The sequence below is a fragment of the Scyliorhinus canicula genome, chromosome 1, assembly GCF_902713615.1.
Source record: "Scyliorhinus canicula chromosome 1, sScyCan1.1, whole genome shotgun sequence".
Classification (NCBI taxonomy): Eukaryota; Metazoa; Chordata; class Chondrichthyes; order Carcharhiniformes; family Scyliorhinidae; genus Scyliorhinus; species Scyliorhinus canicula.
In genome coordinates this window covers 295420815-295442178 of record NC_052146.1, presented here as the reverse complement: position 1 = coordinate 295442178, position 21364 = coordinate 295420815, and the positions used below count along the sequence as shown (strand labels likewise).

Genomic DNA, 21364 nt, shown 5'->3' with positions numbered 1-21364 from the left:
ACAAGGAACACGTTTTGCGGTGAGCCAAGAAAGAACGGAGCAGCAGGTGGGAGAACTGTGAGTTGCGCATCTATCAGGACCTGTGAGCAAATTTGGCCAAGAGGCGAGCTGGGTTCAATCGGCCAAAAAACGACTCCCTTTAAGAAGGGGGTGAAGTTCGGGATGCTGTACCCAGCCCGTCTGTGGGTCACACATGAGGAACGGGACTTCTACTTTGAAACACCAGACGTATGGACCTTTTTATTAAAGAAATGAAGCTGGAGGCAAATTAAAAGACACTTAAGCCTTGGAGAAGAACTGTGGCAGCGATTGTATAAATTTAAGTAGCTATATGTGAAATAATGGGCTGTGTGGATGGTTAAAGGTTGATCTGTCTAGCAGGGACCTTGTTGGGGGGGGGGGTGGGCTTTGAATTTAGTTCTACTTTTTGGGTGACTATTTTTCTAAAGTGACTGTTTCTTCACAGTTTTTTCTGTTGTTTGTTTACTGGGGAATGTGATGCTTTTAAAATGTTTATTCATGTAGGGGGGGGAGAGAGGAGAGTACAATAGGGAGACAGACTGCTTGGTGCCAGGGGCGGGAGCTATCGAGTCAGCATGGGTCACCTGACTCTAGGAAGTGCAGTGGGGGGTGAGCAGGTGTTGAGCTGGAGCTTGACTTGGGGGATTGGGTTTCTAGTGTTGTTGCTGGGGGGAGGTGGGGAAGCTGCTTTGCTGACAGGGCAGGAACTGTTACTAGGGGACAAATGGGAGGTCGGGAACGGCGACAACCCGAGTGGGGACTCGAGGAAGCGGAGGGTGCGAGCTCAAGGCTGGCCTAAAAAAGGTGATGGCTGGTCGGCAAGGGAGGGTGGTGGTGGAAGCCACCGTCCAGGCTGATCACTTGGAACGTGAGAGGACTGAACGGGCCGGTCAAGAGAGCTCGCGTGCTCGCGCATTTGAGGGAACTGAAGGCGAGCGTGGGAATGCTACAAGAGACACACCTAAAGGTTACAGATCAGACGAGATGGAGAAAGAGGTGGGTTAGCCAAATGTTCCACTCAGGACTGGATTCAAAGACCAGGGGGGTAGCGATCTTGATCAGCAAACGAATGGCATTCGAGGTAGGGAGAAACGTGTCAGACAATGGGGGTAGGTACATAATGGTGACTGTGAAGCTGGAAGGTTTGTGAGTGGTACTAGTGAACATATATGCTCCGAATTGGGACAACGTGGAATTTATGAGGTGGGTGTTAGGTAAGATCCCAGACTTCAAGTCACATAACCTGATCATGGGAGGGGACTTCAACACAGTCATTGATCCGGAATTGGACCGGTCAAAATCCAGGACAGGGAGGAGGCTTGGTGCGGCAAAGGAATTTAAGGGTTTTATGGAACAGTTTGGGGGGGGGGGGGGGGGGGGGGGGGTAGATCCATGGCGGTTTGCACGGCTGAGGACTAAGGAGTTTTCCTTTTTTTCACATGTCCACAAGGTATACTCTCGAATCGACTTTACTGTTCTGAGCAGGGCGCTAATACCGAAGGTGGTGGATACTGAGTATTTGGCAATTGCAGTGTCGGATCATGCCCCGCACTGGGTGGATCTACAGGTTAGTGTGGAGAGCGGGCCACGGCTGCTGTGGAGACTAGATGTGGGGTTGCTAGCGGACGAAGCGATCTGTGGGCGGGTTAACAAGTCCATCCAGAACTACCTGGAAACAAATGATACAGGGGAGGTCTCTGCAGCGATGGGCTGGGAAGCTTTGAAGGCAGTAGTCAGAGGGGAATTAATCTCGATACAGGCCCACAGAGAAAAGGTGGAAAGGGCTGAGAGGGATAGTTTAGTGGAGGAGATACTCCAGGTGGACAGGAGATACTCGGTGGCCCCGGACGCGGGGTTACTGAGGGAGCGGTAGAGGTTACAGGTGGAGTTTGGGCTGTTGACCACAGGGAAAGCAGTGGAACAGTTGAGGAAGGCAAGGGGGCGATCTATGAGTACGGGGAAAAGGCAAGCAGAATGTTGGTGCACCAGCTCAGGAAAAGAGAGGTGGGTAGGAAGATGGGTAAAGTAAAGAGTAGAGACGGTAAGACTGTCCTGGACCCAGCAGGGGTGAACTTTTACAGTACTTTTACAGTTTTTACAGTAAGGACTTTTACAGTAAATTATATAAGTCGGAACCCCCGTCTGGGGTGGACGGGATGAGGTAATTTCTGGATCAGTTGAGGTTCCCGAGGGTGGAGAAGGACCTGGTGGAGGGGCTGGGAGCACCAATTGAGATTGAGGAAATAATCAAGGGCTGGAGGGCATGCAGTTAGGCAAGGTCCTGGGGCCTGACAGCTACCCGGTGGAATTCTATAAGAAGTTTTGAGATATTGAGAGCCCATTGCTGGTGAGGACATTTGATGAAGCAAGAGAGAAGGGAGTCTTCCTCCCCAACAATGTCGCAGGCCTCGATTTCATTGCTCCTGAAATGGGAGAAGGATCCGGAGCAATGCGGGTTATACAGGCCGATTTCTCTACTGAATGTGGATGCCAAGCCTCTGGCTAAGTTACTGGCCACAAGGATAGAGGACTGTGTCCCGGAGGTGATAGGGGAAGATCAGACGGGATTTGTTAAGGGCAGGCAACTCAAGGCCAACGTTCGAAGGCTTCTAAATGTTAATATGATGCCCTCGGAAGGAGATGAGGCGGAGGTGGTGGTAGCGATGGATGCAGAGAAGGCTTTTGATCAGGTGGAGTGGAATTACCTGTGGGAGGCACTGGGAAGGTTTGCTGAGGGCTTTATTGACTGGGTGCGGTTGCTCTATCAGGCACCAGTAGCGCGTGTGCATACGAACCGGCTGAGGTCGGGGTATTTTGAACTACACTGAGGGACGAGGCAAGGGTGCCCCCTCTCCCCGTTACTGTTTGATCTGGCCATAGAGCCTCTAGGAACTGGAAAGGGCTGGTGGGTCTCGCTCTACGCAGATGAACTGCTCTTGTACATTTTGAATCCGTTGGAGGGAATAGGGAAAGTAATGCGAATCTTGGTGGAATTTGGCAGTTTTTCGGGGTATAAATTGAACATGGAGAAAAGTGAATTGTTTGCGATCCAGGCAAGAGGACAGGAGAAGAGACTGGGAGAGCTCCTGCTAAGAATGGTAGGGAAGAGCTTTCCATATTTGGGAATCCAGGTGGCCTGGAAATGGGAGATACTACACAAGTTAAACTATCCCGGTTGGTGGAACAAATGGAAGGGACTTTAGGAGATGGGACATGCAACCGCTATCACAGGCGGGGAGGGTCCAGACCTTGAAAATGACGACCCCCCCCCCCAGATTTCTGTTTGTCTTTCAGTGCCTCCCCATCGTCATCCCTAAAGCCGCCTTCAAGTGGGTGAATAAGGTTATTTTGGGCTTTGTGTGGGCGAGTAAAACCCCGCGAGTGAAAAAAGTGTTGCTGGAGGGCAGTCGGAGGGTGGGGCCGAGGATGGGTTGGCGCTGCCGAATTTCTGCAATTAGTACTGGCCGGCTAATATAGCAATGAGTAGATAGTGGGGGAGGGGTCGGCATGGGAGCAGACAGGCGGCGTCATGTAAAGACCCGATACTCCACAAGTCCGTTGGTAGTGGCGGCTCTGAGGACCTGGGGGCAATGAGGAGATATAAGAGAGTGGAGGAAGCATCGATTTGGACCCCGGTTTATAATAACCACAGGTTTGTACCGGGTAGGCTAGATGGCGGGTTCCGGAGTTGGCAGAGGGCAGGAATTAGAAGGACAGGGGATCTATTTATAGATGGGAGCTTTCCCAGCTTAAGAGCTTTGGAGGATAAATTTAAATTGCCAGCAAGGAATGGTTTTAGGTATTTGCAGGTGCAAGACTTCCTGAGAAAACAAGTGCCGGCCTTTCTGCTGCTGCCACCATGGGGGATACAGGATAGAGTAGTTTCCAGCACCTGGGTGGGTGAGGGGAAGGTATGAGATTTTTACCAGGAGCTTTCGGAGGGGGAGGAAACCCCGGTGGAGGAGCTTAAGGGCAAATGGGAGGACGAGCTAGGAGGAGAGATAGAGGCGGGGCTATGGGCGGATGCCCTAAGCAGGGTTAATACCTCCTCACCATGTGCCAGGCTCAGCCTGATACAATTTAAGGTAGTCCACCGGGCAGACATGACACTTCCTAGAGGATAGGTGCGCAGGATGCCCAGCAAATCATGTCCACATGTTTTGGGCATGCCCGAAGCTTAGAGGGTTTTGGCAGGATTTTGCTAAGGCAGTGTCCATGGCACTAAAAACACGGGTGGTGCTGAGTCTGGAGGTAGCGATCTTTGGAGTGTCGGAAGATCCGGGAGTTCAGGAGGCGAAAGAGGCCGACATCTTGGCCTTTGTTCCCTGGTGCCCGGAGACTGATCTTGTTAATGTGGAGGGATTCAAAGCCCCCCCCCCCCCCCCCCGAGTGTAAAGACCTGGGTTAGTGACATGGTTGGGTGTCTCAGTCTCGAGAAAATAAAGTTTGCCTTAAGAGGGTCAATGTTAGGCTTCTCCCAGAGGTGGTAGCTGTTCGTCGATTTTCTTGGAGAAAATTAAAATGTCAGCAGATGCAGTATTCCAAAGGGAGGGAGGGGGGTGGGAGGGCGAATTGTTATTGTATGGTTGAGGTGCGTGAAGATTGGGCTGGGGGGGTGGGGAAATGTTTATTATAACATGTTGATGTAATTGTTTATGATACTGTTATAAAAACACCATATTATTTTTTTTAAGTTTGTGCTGAGGTACACAAGTAATTTAAAAAGCTTGGAATGTTGGTCTTTGTTTCATGAGTTTGGAATACCAAAATTAAGGAATTTGTGCTTGCGTTGTACAGAGCCATGGTTAGATCCCATATGGAGAACTATTAAGCTTGGCATTAAAAGAGTACAGTACAGATTCACCAGAACAAAACCAGGGTTTATTGAAGACTTGCATGCCCTCCAGACATCCCAAGTGCTTTCTAATCAGCAAAGTACTTTTGAAATATTGTAGAAAAGGATGCAGCAGAGCAAATTACAGCTGGTAGTGGCAGTCATTGTCCAGTGGTAAATTATGAATGTTACCGGCAGGGGATATTAAGAGCTCAGGCTGCTAGTCCTGATTTTCACCTTTATATTTGATGTCATTTGTGACACCTGTTGCCACCACCCAGCTGAGATCAGAGCAGGGCAGCAAGTGCATCTGGTACCTTCCATTCTGTATGCTTCAGTACAACATTGAGTGGTGCTTTTATTCACTCATGGAGAGATGGCTCAAAAAGCACACGTGAAGACCATGAAAATTTAACTCCCAATTTACTTTTTGTTTCATATGTGTCATGCGTATAATTTAACTTGAGTTAAGTATTTGTTTCCATCACTTATCGGGTGTTTAAAAATAAAAAATAATTTCTCCATGTACACTAAATGATACCTGTAATAGGTGGCACAGTGGTTAGCACTGTTTCCTCACGGTGCCCAGGTTCGATCCCAGCCCTGGGTCACTGTCCGTGTGGAGTTTGCGTGGGTCTCACCCCCACAACCCAAACGTGTGCAGGGTAGGTGGATTGGCCACACTAAATTGCCTCTATGAAAAAATGAATTGGGTACTCTAAATATATAAAAATAAAATGATACCCGTAATAATGACTACTCCGTGACTGCAGATTAAATCATGTATCATGAGAAAAAGGTTTATTCACACACAATTGAATAATCTACCATACTCAAAACATATTAATGTTGATGTTGCCTTGCATGTGTGTCTTGCTGGTTTTTAAATTTTGGTTTTACCTGTGTGGTAGCTCTGGATATATTGATTTGATTTATTGTCACATGTACCGACTTACAGTGAAAAGTATTTTTCTGCGGCTAAGGGAACGCACACAGTACGCACGTAGTAATAGTGATATGAGATAAAAGAAAAGGGTCTGGGGGAGAGAGCTCCATGCTCCAATGACATCTTGATAAAGTACTTGCAGTTGGTAGGGCAGAGGGAATCCACCAGAGACATGGAGGAAACAATAGTTTCTTAGACATGTTTTAAGCATGAATCATGCTACCTGAACTGGTGTTGGATTTGAGCTTTGGAATTGCTTTTTGTGACTAATAATTGCTTTGTAGCATGTAGAATCTGTTCCAGCCCCCAGTTTGTTCTGCTAGAATACTGTCCAAATAAACAACTGCCAGTGCACACCAGGTCCTCGAGGTGTAATAATATTTCGTTGGCAGAGGAATAATATAATTAATACTTGCGAAGAATTGATCTGCAGTTTGTTGAACATTTTGTGAGCCCTGTACGTTGGTCAGATTTACTTACCATTGTGGCAAAATTACACAGCAGGAAACTTTAGTTACACGGGATAAGAAATGATCAAAAAAAGTACCAACAGAATTCTTGGCAGTTCTTTTTAGTATGGTTTCAAAAGGCAAGTTAAGTGGAAATGATACCTCATGGAGCACTATTAGACCTTGTGTGCCGTGTAGCAGAATAGTGAAGTAGGATTGTGGGAATGTTTGAGTTGAGGCATCTTTCCCATTATTCTGTCATTCTTGTGACTGAAATTAAACAATTAAACAATTTTTAACATAAAGGTGCTAAGGTTTGAGTTAAACCTAATGGTTTCTCTTTTTGATATCTAACAACTGAAAATGCAACTCGGATCTTGTTTGTGTACAAGCTATTCCTTTTGTTATTCAAAGACCCTTCAAAGACCCTTGTGAAATCAAAGGCTTGTAGAGTTTTGATTTAACCAACCATTAGTGTTGCAAAGAAAGATTTAAAACGTTTAAAACGTTATTTTTAAATATAAAATAATACAATGGTTGAGGTTATGAAATATGGTAAAATGAAGAGTAAAAGAGGCAAAATAAGAAAACAAATTGGATAAGCAGCAAAAGTTTTTTTTTTTAAAAACCTTTTTATTGGCATTTCCATTAACATTTTGGTTATCCCGAAATGTTGTGTCAGCTGGGTCCACGTTCTCAGCGTGGCCGCAACCACTGGGCTTGTTGAGGAGGATGGGAGTGCTGCTGTGGCCAGGGCCTGGAGGGTCGTTCCTTTACAGGATGCCTCGTCCTCCAATCTGTGCCGGGTTCTTGTACCCATCCCTCACTCTTTCTGCTGTTGCTGCCCAGTGTTGGTATTGTAGGTTTGTTAAGGCCAAGCCCCCTTTGATTTTCCTTCTTTGCAGTGTCTGTTTGGGAATTCTCGGGTTCTTACCTCCCACACAAACGCCATGATTAGACTGTCTACGTTTTGGAAAAAGGCCTTGGGGATGAAGATCGGGATGGATCTAAACAGGAAGAGACACCTTGACAGTACGTTCATCTTGATCGTCTGCACACTCCCAGCCAGTGAGAGTGAGACCTTTGAAGGTCTCTTCTTCCTCCAACAAGCTGATCAGGTTCCACTTGTGGATCTGTGTCCAGTCTCTGGCTATCTGGATCCCCATGTAACGGAATCTGTTCTGATTTTGAATGGGAGCCCCTCCAGCTCTCTTCCTCCCCCGTCGGGTTCACTGGGAGTGCCTTGCTTTTGCCCAGGTTAAGTTTGTAGCCTGAGAAGGTTCCAAACTATTTCAGTGTTTGCAAAATTGCCTTCAGTTCCTCCTGTGGCTTTGAGACATAGAGGAGCGGGTCATCTGCATGGAGTGAGACTCTGTGCTCTCTGTCTCCTCTCCGGATTCCCTTCCAGCTTTTCGCGTTCCGCAGGATTATCGCCAGGGGTTCGATGCAGCTGGAAGAATTCAGAGCTGGTGGTGTTAATTCGGACGCTTGCTTTGGGAGCGTTGCACAGGAGCCTCACCCAGGTGGTTAACCCCGCTCCCAGCCCAAACCGTTCCAGCACCTCAAGGTGTATTTCCATTCGACTCTGTCGAAGGCCTTTTCCGCGTCCAGGGAGACGATCACTTCTCGTGTTCTCTCCCCGGGGTGGGTCATTATTACGTTCGGCAGCCGCCTGATGTTTGCTGTGAGTTGCCTACCCTTGACAAAGCCCGTTTGGTCCTCTGCGATCACCTCTGAGCAGCAAAAGTTCTTGACGCTTACTTCAGACATTACTTGGTGTTTTTTTTTACATTTTTTCCAATTAAGGGGCAATTTACCGTGTTTAATCCACCTACCCTGCACATCTTTAAGTTGTGGGGGCGAAGCCCACGCAAACATGGGGAGAATGTGCAAACTCCACACGGACAGTGACCCAGAATCGGGATCGAACCTGGGACCTCAGTGCCGTGAGACTGCAGTGCTAACCACTGAGTCACCGTGCTGCCATGACATTATTTGGTGTTAGCCATGGCTCAGTGTACTGCATTCTCGACTTGAGACAGGAGGTTGGAAGCTTAAGCCCAAATGCAGAGATTTGATCATATAATCTAGAATGGATTTGACACTTTAGTGCAATATTGAGGGATTGTTGGTGCACAAGTGGTTAAATTGATGTCCTGTCTGCATTCTAGGGTAGACTTGACGGATTTATGAAACCATTCACCTGGCATCCTGACCAATATTATTCTCAATTATCTGATTGTTATCTCATTGCTGTTTGTATGACTTCACTTTGTGCAACTTCGCTAAGTATAAATTAGTTGCTGTATTTCCTCCCTGACAACAGTGACTGTGCTCTAAGAATTCTTAATTGGTTGTAAAGTACTTTGTGACATCCTGAGGCTATGAAACACATTTTATTAACTTTCTATTTTGCAATTTTAGGACATTACATGGCAAGATGAACACTCAGCTCCATTCTCTTGGGAAACTAAGGTAAGTCATACCAAGTCTTTGGTTGACATAGCAAAGATAGGTCACGTGTACATTTTAAACACAACAAAATCCTGTGCTATCTTTACTGCTTGCAAGGTCAATTTGACCTTTTTACTTTAGCCTTTTTTCGTGGAGGAACTTGCCGATATCAAAAAATAGTTTTTAAAAAGTATATGAAATCTGCATATCTGATTTGCATCTGGAAAAATCCCTAAATTTGAGGAATTTATCCAGCGAATAACTTGATCAATACCAATAAAGTACTTTTGAAGTGTAGTCATTGTTATCATTGGCAATCTAGTGCGTGACTGATGGATTTAACCATTCGGTTACCAGCAGCATTTTGCGATTACTGGAACTCAGTAGAATTTTGAGTTAAAACTTGTCAGGTGCAAATAAGAATTGTTTTATTTGTCTTCTATTGATTAATTTTAAAGTCCAGCCATCATATGGCTCACAAAGAGGCAATTTGTAGACAATGGAACTTTCAAACAATCACAGATGGAATTTTACTTGCTTAGGCAAGCAGCTCGACAATAACTTTAAAAGTCAAAGTCTGAAAATGAAATATGAATACAGGGAGACAGAGGGAAAATTCAGAATTTCCAAATTACCTAACAGCACGTCTTTCGGGACTTGTGGGAGGAAACCGGAGTACCCGGAGGAAACCCACACAGACACAGGGAGAATGTGCAGACTCCGCACGGATAGTGACCTAAGCCGGGAATCAAACCTGCCCTGGTGCTGTGAAGTGACAGTGCTAACCCCTGTGCTGCCGTCCTGCCAGGGGGAAAGCAGGATCAGGCTGTGAGTTGGATGATCTGCCATGATCATAATGAATAGCGGAGAGGGCTTGAAGAGCCGAATGGTCTCCTGCTATTTTTTTCTATGTTTCCATGTTGTAATGTAAGAACTGTGGCAGCCAATTTATGCAGAGGAAAAACTTCCACACGCAGCAATGTAATAATGACCAGGGACAGCACGGTAGCATTGTGGATAGCACAATCGCTTCACAGCTCCAGGGTCCCAGGTTCAATTCCGGCTTGGGTCACTGTCTTTGCGGAGTCTGCACATCCTCCCTGTGTGTGCGTGGGTTTCCTCCGGGTGCTCCGGTTTCCTCCCACAGTCCAAAGATGTGCAGGTTAGGTGGATTGGCCATGATAAATTGCCCTTAGTGTCCAAAATTGCCCTTAGTGTTGGGTGGGGTTACTGGGTTATGGGGATAGTGTTGACCTTGGGTAGGGTGCTCTTTCCAAGAGCCGGTGCAGACTCGATGGGCTAAATGGCCTCCTTCTGCACTGTAAATTCTATGAAATCTATAATCAATCTTCACGTCATAACTATTATTCGCGCTCGTCTTTTAATAATCATCTTTATGTTTGTCACAATTGGCTTACGTTAACACTGCAATGAAGTTCTTGTGAAAATCCCCTAGCCACCACACTCAGGCGCCTGTTCGGGTACAGGGAGAATTCAGAATGTCCAATTCACCTGCCAGCACGTTTTCGGGACTTGTGGGAGGAAACCGGAGCACCTGAGGAAACCCACACAGACACTGGGAGAACGTACGGACTCCACACAGACAGTGACCCAAGCTGGGAATCGAACCCGAGACCCTGGCGATGCGAAGAAACAGTGCTTTGAATGTTTGAGACCTTGTGCTCCACAGGCCCACAGAACTAACATGGCTTGCAAATCCCCAAAGTGTAGCCTTGTCTGATTGGTGGCAGCACCACTGTGAAATTGAACGTTTTGTCAATTCTAAATTAGCCTGTGGATGCTGTTGTGGAAGGTGTTGTTATTGCACATACCTGGTCTCCTAAAATCCATCTTCCTGGTTCAATTTTTTTCTCGGCACGCAGCAATTGTGCTGAAAATGCTCAGGGGAAAATCGCACTCTGTCAATCAGCCAATGCATTCCTTAAAGGGTTATATCCGTCCTTATCAAAATTCACACAACGTTCACTTTTAGTCCAGATAAAATTGTTGCTGCAAGCAGACAACACATCATAGCTATGCAATACTGGCAGATCCAACTGACTGTTTTAGAACATAAGAACTAGGAGCAGGAGTAGGCCATCTGGCCCCTCGAGCCTGCTCCGCCATTCAATTAGATCATGGCTGATCTTTTGTGGACTCAGCTCCACTTTCCGGCCCGAACACCATAACCCTTAATCCCTTTTTTCTTCAAAAAACTATCTATCTTTACCTTAAAAACATGTAATGAAGGAGCCTCAACTGCTTCACTGGGCAAGGAATTCCATAGATTCACAACCCTTTGGGTGAAGAAGTTCCTCCTAAACTCAGTCCTAAATCTACTTCCCCTTATTTTGAGGCTATGTCCCCTAGTTCTGCTTTCACCCGCCAGTGGAAACAACCTGCCCGCATCTATCCTATCTATTCCCTTCATAATTTTAAATGTTTCTATAAGATCCCCCCTCATCCTTCTAAATTCCAACGAGTACAGTCCCAGTCTACTCAACCTCTCCTCATAATCCAACCCCTTCAGCTCTGGGATTAACCTCGTGAATCTCCTCTGCACACCCTCCAGTGCCAGTACGTCCTTTCTCAAGTAAGGAGACCAAAACTGAACACAATACTCCAGGTGTGGTCGCACTAACACCTTATACAATTGCAACATAACCTCCCTAGTCTTAAACTCCATCCCTCTAGCAATGAAGGACAAAATTCCATTTGCCTTCTTAATCACCTGTTGCACTTGTAAACCAACCTTCTGTGACTCATGCACTAGCACACCCAAGTCTCTCTGAACAGCGGCATGCTTTAATATTTTATCGTTTAAATAATAATCCCGTTTGCTGTTATTCCTACCAAAATGGATAACCTCACATTTGTCAACATTGTATTCCATCTGCCAGACCCGAGCCCATTCACTTAACCTATCCAAATCCCTCTGCAGACTTCCAGTATCCTCTGCACTTTTCGCTTTACCACTCATCTTAGTGTCATCTGCAAACTTGGACACATTGCCCTTGGTCCCCAACTCCAAATCATCAATGTAAATTGTGAACAATTGTGGGCCCAACACGGATCCCTGAGGGACACCACTAGCTACTGATTGCCAACCAGAGAAACACCCATTTATCCCAACTCTTTGCTTTCTATTAATTAACCAATCCTCTATCCATGCTACTACTTTACCTTTAATGCCATGCATCTTTATCTTATGCAGCAACCTTTTGTGTGGCACCTTGTCAAAGGCTTTCTGGAAATCCAGATATACCACATCCATCGGCTCCCCGTTATCTACTGCACCGGTAATGTCCTCAAAAAATTCCACTAAATTAGTTAGGCATGACCTGCCTTTAACGAACCCATGCTGCGTCTGCCCAATGGGACAATTTCTATCCAGATGCCTCGCAATTTCTTCCTTGATGATAGATTCCAGCATCTTCCCTATTACCGAAGTTAAACTCACTGGCCTATAATTTCCTGCTTTCTGCCTACCTCCTTTTTTAAACAATGGCGTCACGTTTGCTAATTTCCAATCCACCGGGACCACCCCAGAGTCTAGTGAATTTCGGTAAATTATCACTAGTGCATCTGCAATTTCCCTAGCCATCTCTTTTAGCACTCTGGGATGCATTCCATCAGGGCCAGGAGACTTGTCTACCTTTAGCCCCATTAGCTTGCCCATCACTCCCTCCTTAGTGATAACAATCCTCTCAAGGTCCTCACCTGTCATAGCCTCATTTCTATCAGTCGCTGGCATGTTATTTGTGTCTTCCACTGTGAAGACCGACCCAAAAAACCTGTTCAGTTCCTCAGCCATTTCCTCATTTCCCATTATTAAAACTCCCTTCTCATCCTCTAAAGGACCAATATTTACCTTAGCCACTCTTTTTTGTCTTATATATTTGTAAAAACTTTTACTGTCTGTTTTTATATTCTGAGAAAGTTTACTCTCATACTCTATCTTACTATTCTTTATAGCTTTTTTAGTAGCTTTCTGTTGCCCCCTAAAGATTTCCCAGTCCTCTAATCTCCCAGCAATCTTTGCCACTTTATATGCCTTTTCCTTCAATTTGATACTCTCCCTTATTTCCTTAGATATCCACGGTCGATTTTCCCTCTTTCTTCCGTCCTTCCTTTTTGTTGGTATAAACCTTTGCTGAGCACTGTGAAAAATCGCTTGGAAGGTTCTCCACTGTTCCTCAACTGTTCCACCATAAAGTCTTAGCTCCCAGTCTACCTTAGCTAGTTCTTCTCTCATCCTCTTGTAATCTCCTTTGTTTAAACACAAAACACTAGTATTTGATTTTACTTGCTCACCCTCCATCTGTATTTTAAATTCCACCATATTGTGATCGCTCCTTCCGAGAGGATCCCTAACTATGAGATCATGAATCAATCCTGTCTCATTACACAGGACAAGATCTAGGACCGCTTGTTCCCTCGTAGGTTCCATTACACACTGTTCTAGGAAACTATCGCGGATACATTCTATAAACTCCTCCTCACGGTTGCCTTGACCGACCTGGTTAAACCAATCGACATGTAGATTAAAATCCCCCATGATAACTGCTGTACCATTTCTACATGCATCAGTTATTTCTTTGTTTATTGCCTGCCCCACCATATCGTTACTATTTGGTGGCCGATAGACTACTCCTATCAGTGACTTTTTCGCCTTACTATTCCTGATTTCCACCCAAATGGATTCAACCTTATCCTCCATAGCACCGATGTCATCCCTTACTATTGCCCGGATGTCATCCTTAAATAACAGAGCAACACCACCTCCCTTACCATCCACTCTGTCCTTCCGAATAGTTTGATACCCTCGGATATTTAACTCCCAGTCGTGACCATCCTTTAACCATGTTTCAGTAATGGCCACTAAATCATAGTCATTTACGATGATTTGTGCCACCAACTCATTTACTTTATTCCAAATACTACGAGCATTCAGGTAAAGTACACTTATGTTGGTTTTTTTACCTCTGTTTTGAATCTTAACATCTCCAGTTTTATTCCTTTTGTTATTACTGGGCCTATTCACTATGCTCCCCTCAGTCACTGTACCTTGTACTGTCGCCCTTATGGATTTCTGACTATGTCTTCTCTGCCTTGCACTTTTCCCCTTCCTTCCTTTTGTTTCTGTCCCTGTTTTACTACCTTCCAACTTCCAGCATTGGTTCCCATCCCCCTGCCACATTAGTTTAAACCCTCCCCAACAGCTCTAGCAAACACCCCCCCTAGGACATCGGTTCCAGTCCTGCCCAAGTGCAGACCGTCCGGTTTGTACTGGTCCCACCTCCCCCAGAACCGGTCCCAATGCCCCAGGAATTTGAATCCCTCCCTCTTGCACCATCTCTCGAGCCACGCATTCATCCTATCTATCCTGACATTCCTACTCTGACTAGCTCGTGACACTGGTAGCAATCCTGAGATTACTACCTTTGAGGTCCTACTTTTTAGTTTAACTCCTAACTCCCTGAATTCCGCTTGTAGGACCTCATCCCGTTTTTTACCTATATCGTTGGTGCCTATGTGCACCACGACAGCTGGCTGTTCACCCTCCCCCCCCCCCAGAATGTCCTGCAGCCGCTCCGAGACATCCTTAACCCTTGCACCAGGGAGGCAACATACCATCCTGGAGTCTCGATTGCGTCCACAGAACCGCCTGTCTATTCCCCTTACGATCGAGTCCCCTATCACTATAGCCCTGCCATTTTTCTTCCTGCCCTGCTGTGCAGCAGAGCCAGCCACGGTGCCATGAACCTGGCTGCTGCTGCCTTCCCCTGGTGAGCCATCTTCCTCAACAGTATCCAAAGCGGTATATCTGTTTTGCAGGGAGATGACCGCAGGGGACACCTGCACTGCCTTCCTACTCTTGCTCTTTCTTTTGGTCACCCATTTTCTATCTCCCTCAGTAACCTTCACCTGCGGTGTGACCAACTCGCTAAACGTGCTATCCACGACCTCCTCAGCATCGCGGATGCTCCAAAGTGAGTCCATCCGCAGCTCCAGAGCCGTCAAGCGGTCTAACAAGAGCTGCAACTGAACACACTTCTTGCACGTGAAGGAGCCAGGGACAGTGGACGTGTCCCTGAGCTCCCACATCGCACACGAGGAGCATGACACGGGTCTGGGATCTCCTGCCATGTATTAAACCCTTGGTAAACTTAAACAACTACAATTTCAAAATAAAAATAAATAAATTAGACAATGAAAAGAAAAAGAGAGACTACTTACCAGTCACTTACCAGGGTTAAAAAGCACCTCCTCACACTCTGCACCGAATTACCTCACTGCACCAAATTACAAAGTTTAAATCTCTCACTCTGTATGAGTCTCACTCCGGATGTGTCTCCTGGAAAAGTGCTCGCTTTCTTTTAGAATCTGCGTCTTCATAACCATGTCTGTCTCGGGAATAGATAATATTTGCAACATCACCTCTCCACACTGGATACTGACAGGGATGCAAAGACGTTTTTGTTTTTCATTCCAAGTCGGTTTCCCCCGGGTGCTCCGGTTTCCTCCCACAGTCTAAAAATGTGCTGGTTAGGTGGATTGGCCATGCTAAATTGCCCTTAGTTAGGTGGGGTTACGGGGATAGGGTGGAGGTGTGGGCTTAAGTAGGGTGCTCTTTCAAAAAACCAGTGCAGACCCGATGGGCCAAATGGCCTCCTTCTGTACTGTAAATTCTATGATTCAATGATTTCAAGATCATGACTACGGTAATGAACAGTTTATGTTCCTGTTTATTACTTTTACCGTTGGCGGAACACAAACTTATCTGGCCAGAAAAGTTTGAAAATATTAAGTGTTTTTGTTGTTTGAAACCTCTGTGTAAAGCTAGCACAAAGCTAGCCATTTGTCCCTTCAACTGTGATTAGTATTCCTGAAATGTTAATTGATATTATTATTACTTAATCAATCAACCCATTCGTTAAGGTAAAAATACTAGAGATCTGTTGGAAGTACCACAATTTTAAGAAGGTATGTACAATATTTGGTTCATAAAGTAGCTGGAATGCTCCCCATGGCTTGTGACTGAGGGGAGAGTGGGGAAATGGAACTGAAAAAAACGCAGCTTTTTTTTTTTTGCTAATCAGTTCCTCCTGATGGAATGTGTAGAACCCAAGTGAGGGCAGTACCGACTGCAAGGTTCTCCATGACTGACTGGCTGCCTTAAACTCACACATGATGAATGATTCATCCGCTGATGTCCTCGAGTGCTCGCAGTGTCTGCAAACTATTTCCCATTAGAATCAGCAGTCTCGATGGGCCGAATTACCTCCTCTGTTCCATAATGACTCCCATGACCTTCAGCAGAACTTTTGGGGGGGGGGGGGGGGGGGGGAGAGGAGAAGAGAGAGGGAGGAGGGAGAAGAGCGTGAATAAAAACTTTCTAAAGATTTCTCAGGTGCAGCACGGAGGTCCAGTGGTTAGCACTGCTGCCTCATGGCACCAAGGACCCAGGTTCCATCCTGACCCTGACTCACTGTCCACGTGGAGTATGCACATTTTCCCTGTGCCTGCGTGGATCTCAGCCCCACAACCCAAAGATGTGCAAGGATTGGCCATGTTAAATTGCCATTAATTGGGGAGGGGAAATGGAATTGGGCAGCAAGATTTCTGAATGTGCTAAATGTTTCCTCTCCGACAATTGAAAGTTTAAGATTTGACTTTGAGACTGTCTTCTGAATATTCTATCTTTCAATAAATTATTATCAATAGGTCATAAAATGTCAAAGAAAATAGCCATAATTTGACTTGGACTCCTATCTTATGAAAATGTATTTGCAGTTACAACTCCAAAGTTAAAATAGCTATTAGCACCTTGGTGAGGGAATTCCTGGGTAGCTTTATCTTCTGGGACAGCCTGTGCTCTGAATGCCATTGAATGACTACTGCTGTGCATGTGGTCCTTGTCTAGGGATAGGGCCGAGGCTTATGTGAAACATAACCAATTGGTTACAGTCATGGAAGATTACTGGCAGCTTGTAAGCACATACCTCAGCAGGACCAAGCATCTTCAGGGAAGGGGTTGGGGACTACAAACAGTAAAAAAAAACAAGGACTCCTATTCATTGACTACAGCTCTGCCTTCAATACAATAATCCCAGCCAAGTTGATATCAAAGCTCCAAAACCTAGGACTTGGCTCCACACTCTGCAACTGGATCCTCGACCTTCTGACCCATAGAGCACAATCAGTAAGAATAAACAACACCTCCTCCGCGATAGTCCTCAATACTGGGGCCACGCAAGGCTGCATACTTAGCTGCCTACTATACTCCATATACACACACACAAGACTGTGTGAAAAGATTTGGCTCCACTCCATCTACAAGTTCGCTGACGACACGACTGTAGTGGGTCGAATCTCGAATAACAATGAGTCAATACAGTGGGGGGAGATAGAGAACCTAGAGGAGTGGTGTAACAACAATCTCTCCCTCAGTGTCAGCAAAACTGAAGAGCTGGTAATTGACTTCAGGAAGCAAAGTATCCTACATACCAATGGGTCGAGGTGGAGATGGTTTGACATTTTCAAAATACTAGGTGTGCACATCACCAACAATCTGTCGTGGTCCACCCACGTCAATGCTACGACCAAGAAAGCACCACAACTTTCTCTGGAAACTAAGCAAATTCGGCATGTCCACATTGACCTGACCAACTTTGACAGATGCACCATAGAAAGCATTCTATCTGCTGCATCACAGCCTGGTAAATTGCGCATCTTCTCTACTCAGTAGCACTACACTCAAAGAACAAAGAAAAGTACAGCACAGGGCCTTCGGCCCTCCAAGCCTGCGCCGACCATGCTGCCCGTCCAAACTAAAATCTTCTACACTTCCGGGATCCGTATACCTCCAATCCCATCTTCTTCATGCATTTGTCAAGACACCCCTTAAACGTCACTATCGTCCCTGCTTCCACCACCTCCTCTGGCAGAGAGTTCCAAGCACCCACTACCCTCTTACATAAAAACTTGCCTCGTACATCTCCCCTAAACCTTGCCCCTCGCACCTTAAATCTATGCCCCCTACCCTGTAATTGACCCCTCTACCCTGGGAAAAAGCCTCTGAGTATCCACTCTGTCTATGCCCCTCATAATTTTGTAGACCTCTATCAGGTCACCACTCAACCTCCATCGTTCCAGTGAGAACAACAGAGTTTATTCAACCTCTCCTCATAGCTAATGCCCTCCATAACAGGCAACACCCTGGTAAATCTCTTCTGCACCCTCTTCAAAGCCTCCACATCCTTCTGGTAGTGTGGCGACCGGAATTGAACGCTATACTCCAAGTGTGGCCTAACTAAGGTTCTATACAGCTGCAACATGACTTGCCAATTTTTATACTCAATTGCCCAGCCAATGAAGGCAAGCATGCCGTATGCCTTCTTGACTACCTTCTCCACCTGTGTTGCCACTTTCAGTGACCTGTGAACCTGTACACCTAGATCTCTGACTGTCAATACTCTTGAGGGTTCTACCATTCACTCTATCTTCTCTACCTGCATTAGACCTTCCAAAATGCATTACCTCACATTTGTCCGGATTAAATTCCATCTCCCATTTCTCCGCCCAAGTCTCCAAAAGATCTAAATCCTGCTGTATCCTCTGACAGTCCTCATCGCTATCTGCAATTCCATCAACCTTTGTGTCGTCTGCAAACTTACTAATCATACCAGTTACATTTTCCTCCAAATCATTTATATATACTACGAACAGCAAAGGTCTCAGCACTGAACCCTACGGAACACCACTAGTCACAGCCCTCCAATCAGAAAAGCACTCTTCTATTGCTACTCTCTGCCTTCTATGACCTAGCCAGTTCTGTATCCATCTTGCCAGCTCACCTCTGATCCTGTGTGACTTCACCTTTTGTACCAGTCTGTCATGAGGGACCTTGTCAAAGGCCTTACTGAAGCCCATATAGATGGCATCCACTACCCTACCTGCATCAATCATCTTTATGACCTCCTCGAAAAACTCTTATCAAGTTAGTGAGACACAACCTCCCCTTCACAAAACTGTGCTGCCTCTCGCTAATACGTCCATCTGCTTCCAAATGGGATAGATCCTGTCTCGAAGAATTCTCTCCAGTAATTTCCCTACCACTGATCTAAGGCTCACCAGCCAGTAGTTCCCTGGATTATCCTTGCTATCCTTCTTAAACAAAGGAACAACATTGGCTATTCTCCAGTCCTCCGGGACATCACCTGAAGATAGTGAGGATCCAAAGATTTCTGTCAAGGTCTCAGCAATTTCCTCTCTAGCCTCCTTCAGTATTCTGCGGTAGATGTCATCAGGCCCTGAAGACTTATCCACCTTAATATTTTTCAAGACGCCCAACATCTCGTCCTTTTTGGATCTCAATGTGACCTAGGCTGTCTACACACCCTGCTCCAGACTCAGCATCCACCAATTTCTTCTCTTTGATGAATACTGCTGCAAAGTATTCATTTAGTACCTCGCCCATTTCCTCTGGCTCCACACATAGATTCCCTTGCCTATCTTGCCAATCGAGTGGTCAAGAAGGCATACAGCATGCTTGCCTTCATCGGACGGGGTATTGAGTACAAGAGTCGGCATGTCATGTTACAGTTGTATAGGACTTTGGTAAGGCCACATTTGGAATACTGCGTGCAGTTCTGGTCGCCACATCACCAGAAGGATGTGGATGCTTTGGAGAGGGTGCAGAGGAGGTTCACCAGGATGTTGCCTGGTATGGAGGGGGCAAGCTATGAAGAAAGGTTGAGTAGATTAGGATTGTTTTCATTGGAAAGACGGAGATTGAGGGGGGACCTAATTGAGGTCTACAAAATTGAGAGGTATGGACAGGGTGGATAGCAACAAGCTTTTTCCAAGAGTGGGGGTGTCAGTTACAAGGGGTCACGATTTCAAAGTGAGAGGGGGAAAGTTTAAGGGAGATGTGCGTGGAAAGTTTTTTACGCAGAGGGTGGTGGGTATATGGAACGCTTTACCAGCAGAGGTGGTAGAGGCGGGCACGATAGCATCGTTTAAGAAGCATCTAGACGGGTATATGAACAGAGGGAAGTAGACCTTGGAAAATAGGAGACAGGCTTAGATAAAGGATCTGGATCGGCGCAGGCTGGGAGGGCCAAAGGGCCTGTTCCTGTGCTGTAGTTCTTTGTTCTATCCTTCAGTGGACCAACCCTTTCCCTGGCTACTCTCTTGCTTTTTATGTACGTGTAAAAAGCCTTGGGATTTTTCCTTAACCCTCTTTGCCAATTACTTTGTGACCCTTTTTAGCTCTCCTGACTCCTTGCTTCAGTTCCTTCCTACTTTCCTTATATTCCACACAGGCTTTGTCTGTTCCCAGCCTTCTAGCCCTGACAAATGCCTCCTTTTTCTTTTTGACGAGGCCTGTAATATCTCTCGTTATCCAAGGTTCCCGAAATTTGCCATATTTATCCGACTCCCTCACAGGAACATGCCGGTCCTGAATTCCTTAAACTGACATTTGAAAGCCTCCCACATATCAGATGTTGATTTACCCTCAAACAACCGCCCCCAATCTAGGTTCTTCAGTTCCTGCCTAATGTTGTTATAATTAGCCTTCCCCCAATTTAGCATTCTTATCCTTGTCCACCAGCACTTTAAAACTTACTGATCTGTGGTCACTGTTCCCGAAATGCTCCCCTACTGAAACTTCTACCACCTGGCCGGGCCCATTCCCCAATACTAGGTCCAGTACAGCCCCTTCCCTAGTTGGACTATCCACACATTGTTTTAAGAAGCGCTCCTGGATGCTCCTTACAAACTCTGCCCTGTCCAAGCCCTTAGCACTACGTGAGTCCCAGTTAATATTGGGGAAGTTAAAGTCTCCCATCGCAACAACCCTGTTGCTTTGTCTTTTCCAAAATCTGTTTACCTATCTGCTCCTCTATCTCATGCTGGCTGTTGGGAGGCCTGTAGTAAACCCCCAACATTGTGACTGCACCCTTCTTATTCCTCATCTCTACCCATATAGCCTTTCTGCCCTCTTGAGGTGTCCTCCCACATTACAGCTATGATATTCTCCCTAAGCAGTAGCGCAACCCCTCCACCACTTTTACATCCCCCTCTATCCCGCCTGAAACATCTAAATCCTGGAACGTTTAGCTGCCAATCCTGTCCTTCCCTCAACCAGATCTCTGTAATGGCAACAACATCATGGTTCCAAGTATTAATCCAAGTTCATCTGCCTTACCTGTCATACTTCTTGCATTGAAACATATGCACTTCAGGCCACCAATCCCACTGCTTTCAACAATATCTCCCTGTCTGCTCTTCCGCAAAGCCATACTGGCCCTATTCCCTCATTCTCCCGCAATATTTTCACCTTTGACCTATTGCTCCGGTACCCAGCCCCCTGCATACTCCTGTATACTTAACCCGATGCCTGTGTTTGTGTATTTACAATGTGTATTTATGTTTGCCCTATGCATTTTTTTCACATATGGAATGATCTGTCTGAACTGTACGCAGTTCGGTACACATAGAACATAGAACATTACAGCGCAGTACGGGCCCTTCGGCCCTCGATGTTGCGCCGACCCGTGAAACCATCTGAAGCCTATCTGACCTACACTATTCCATTTTCATCCATATGTCTATCCAGTGACCACTTAAATGCCCTTAAAGTTGGCGAGT

The 21364-nt window shown here is 45.9% G+C and overlaps 1 protein-coding gene across 2 annotated transcripts in view; it reads left to right on the top strand.

The window, feature by feature from the left end:
* The window catches only part of c1h1orf198 (chromosome 1 C1orf198 homolog), a 45376-nt gene that overhangs the window by 7423 nt on the left and 16589 nt on the right, over positions 1 to 21364 (top strand). The window contains exons 2-3 of one of the 2 annotated variants that reach the window (XM_038815649.1): positions 1472 to 1588; positions 8675 to 8725. In XM_038815649.1, coding sequence (XP_038671577.1) covers positions 1472 to 1588; positions 8675 to 8725 — 168 coding nt within the window. The remainder of the gene's footprint in view (positions 1 to 1471; positions 1589 to 8674; positions 8726 to 21364) is intronic. The other variant, XM_038815652.1, reaches the window with a different exon arrangement.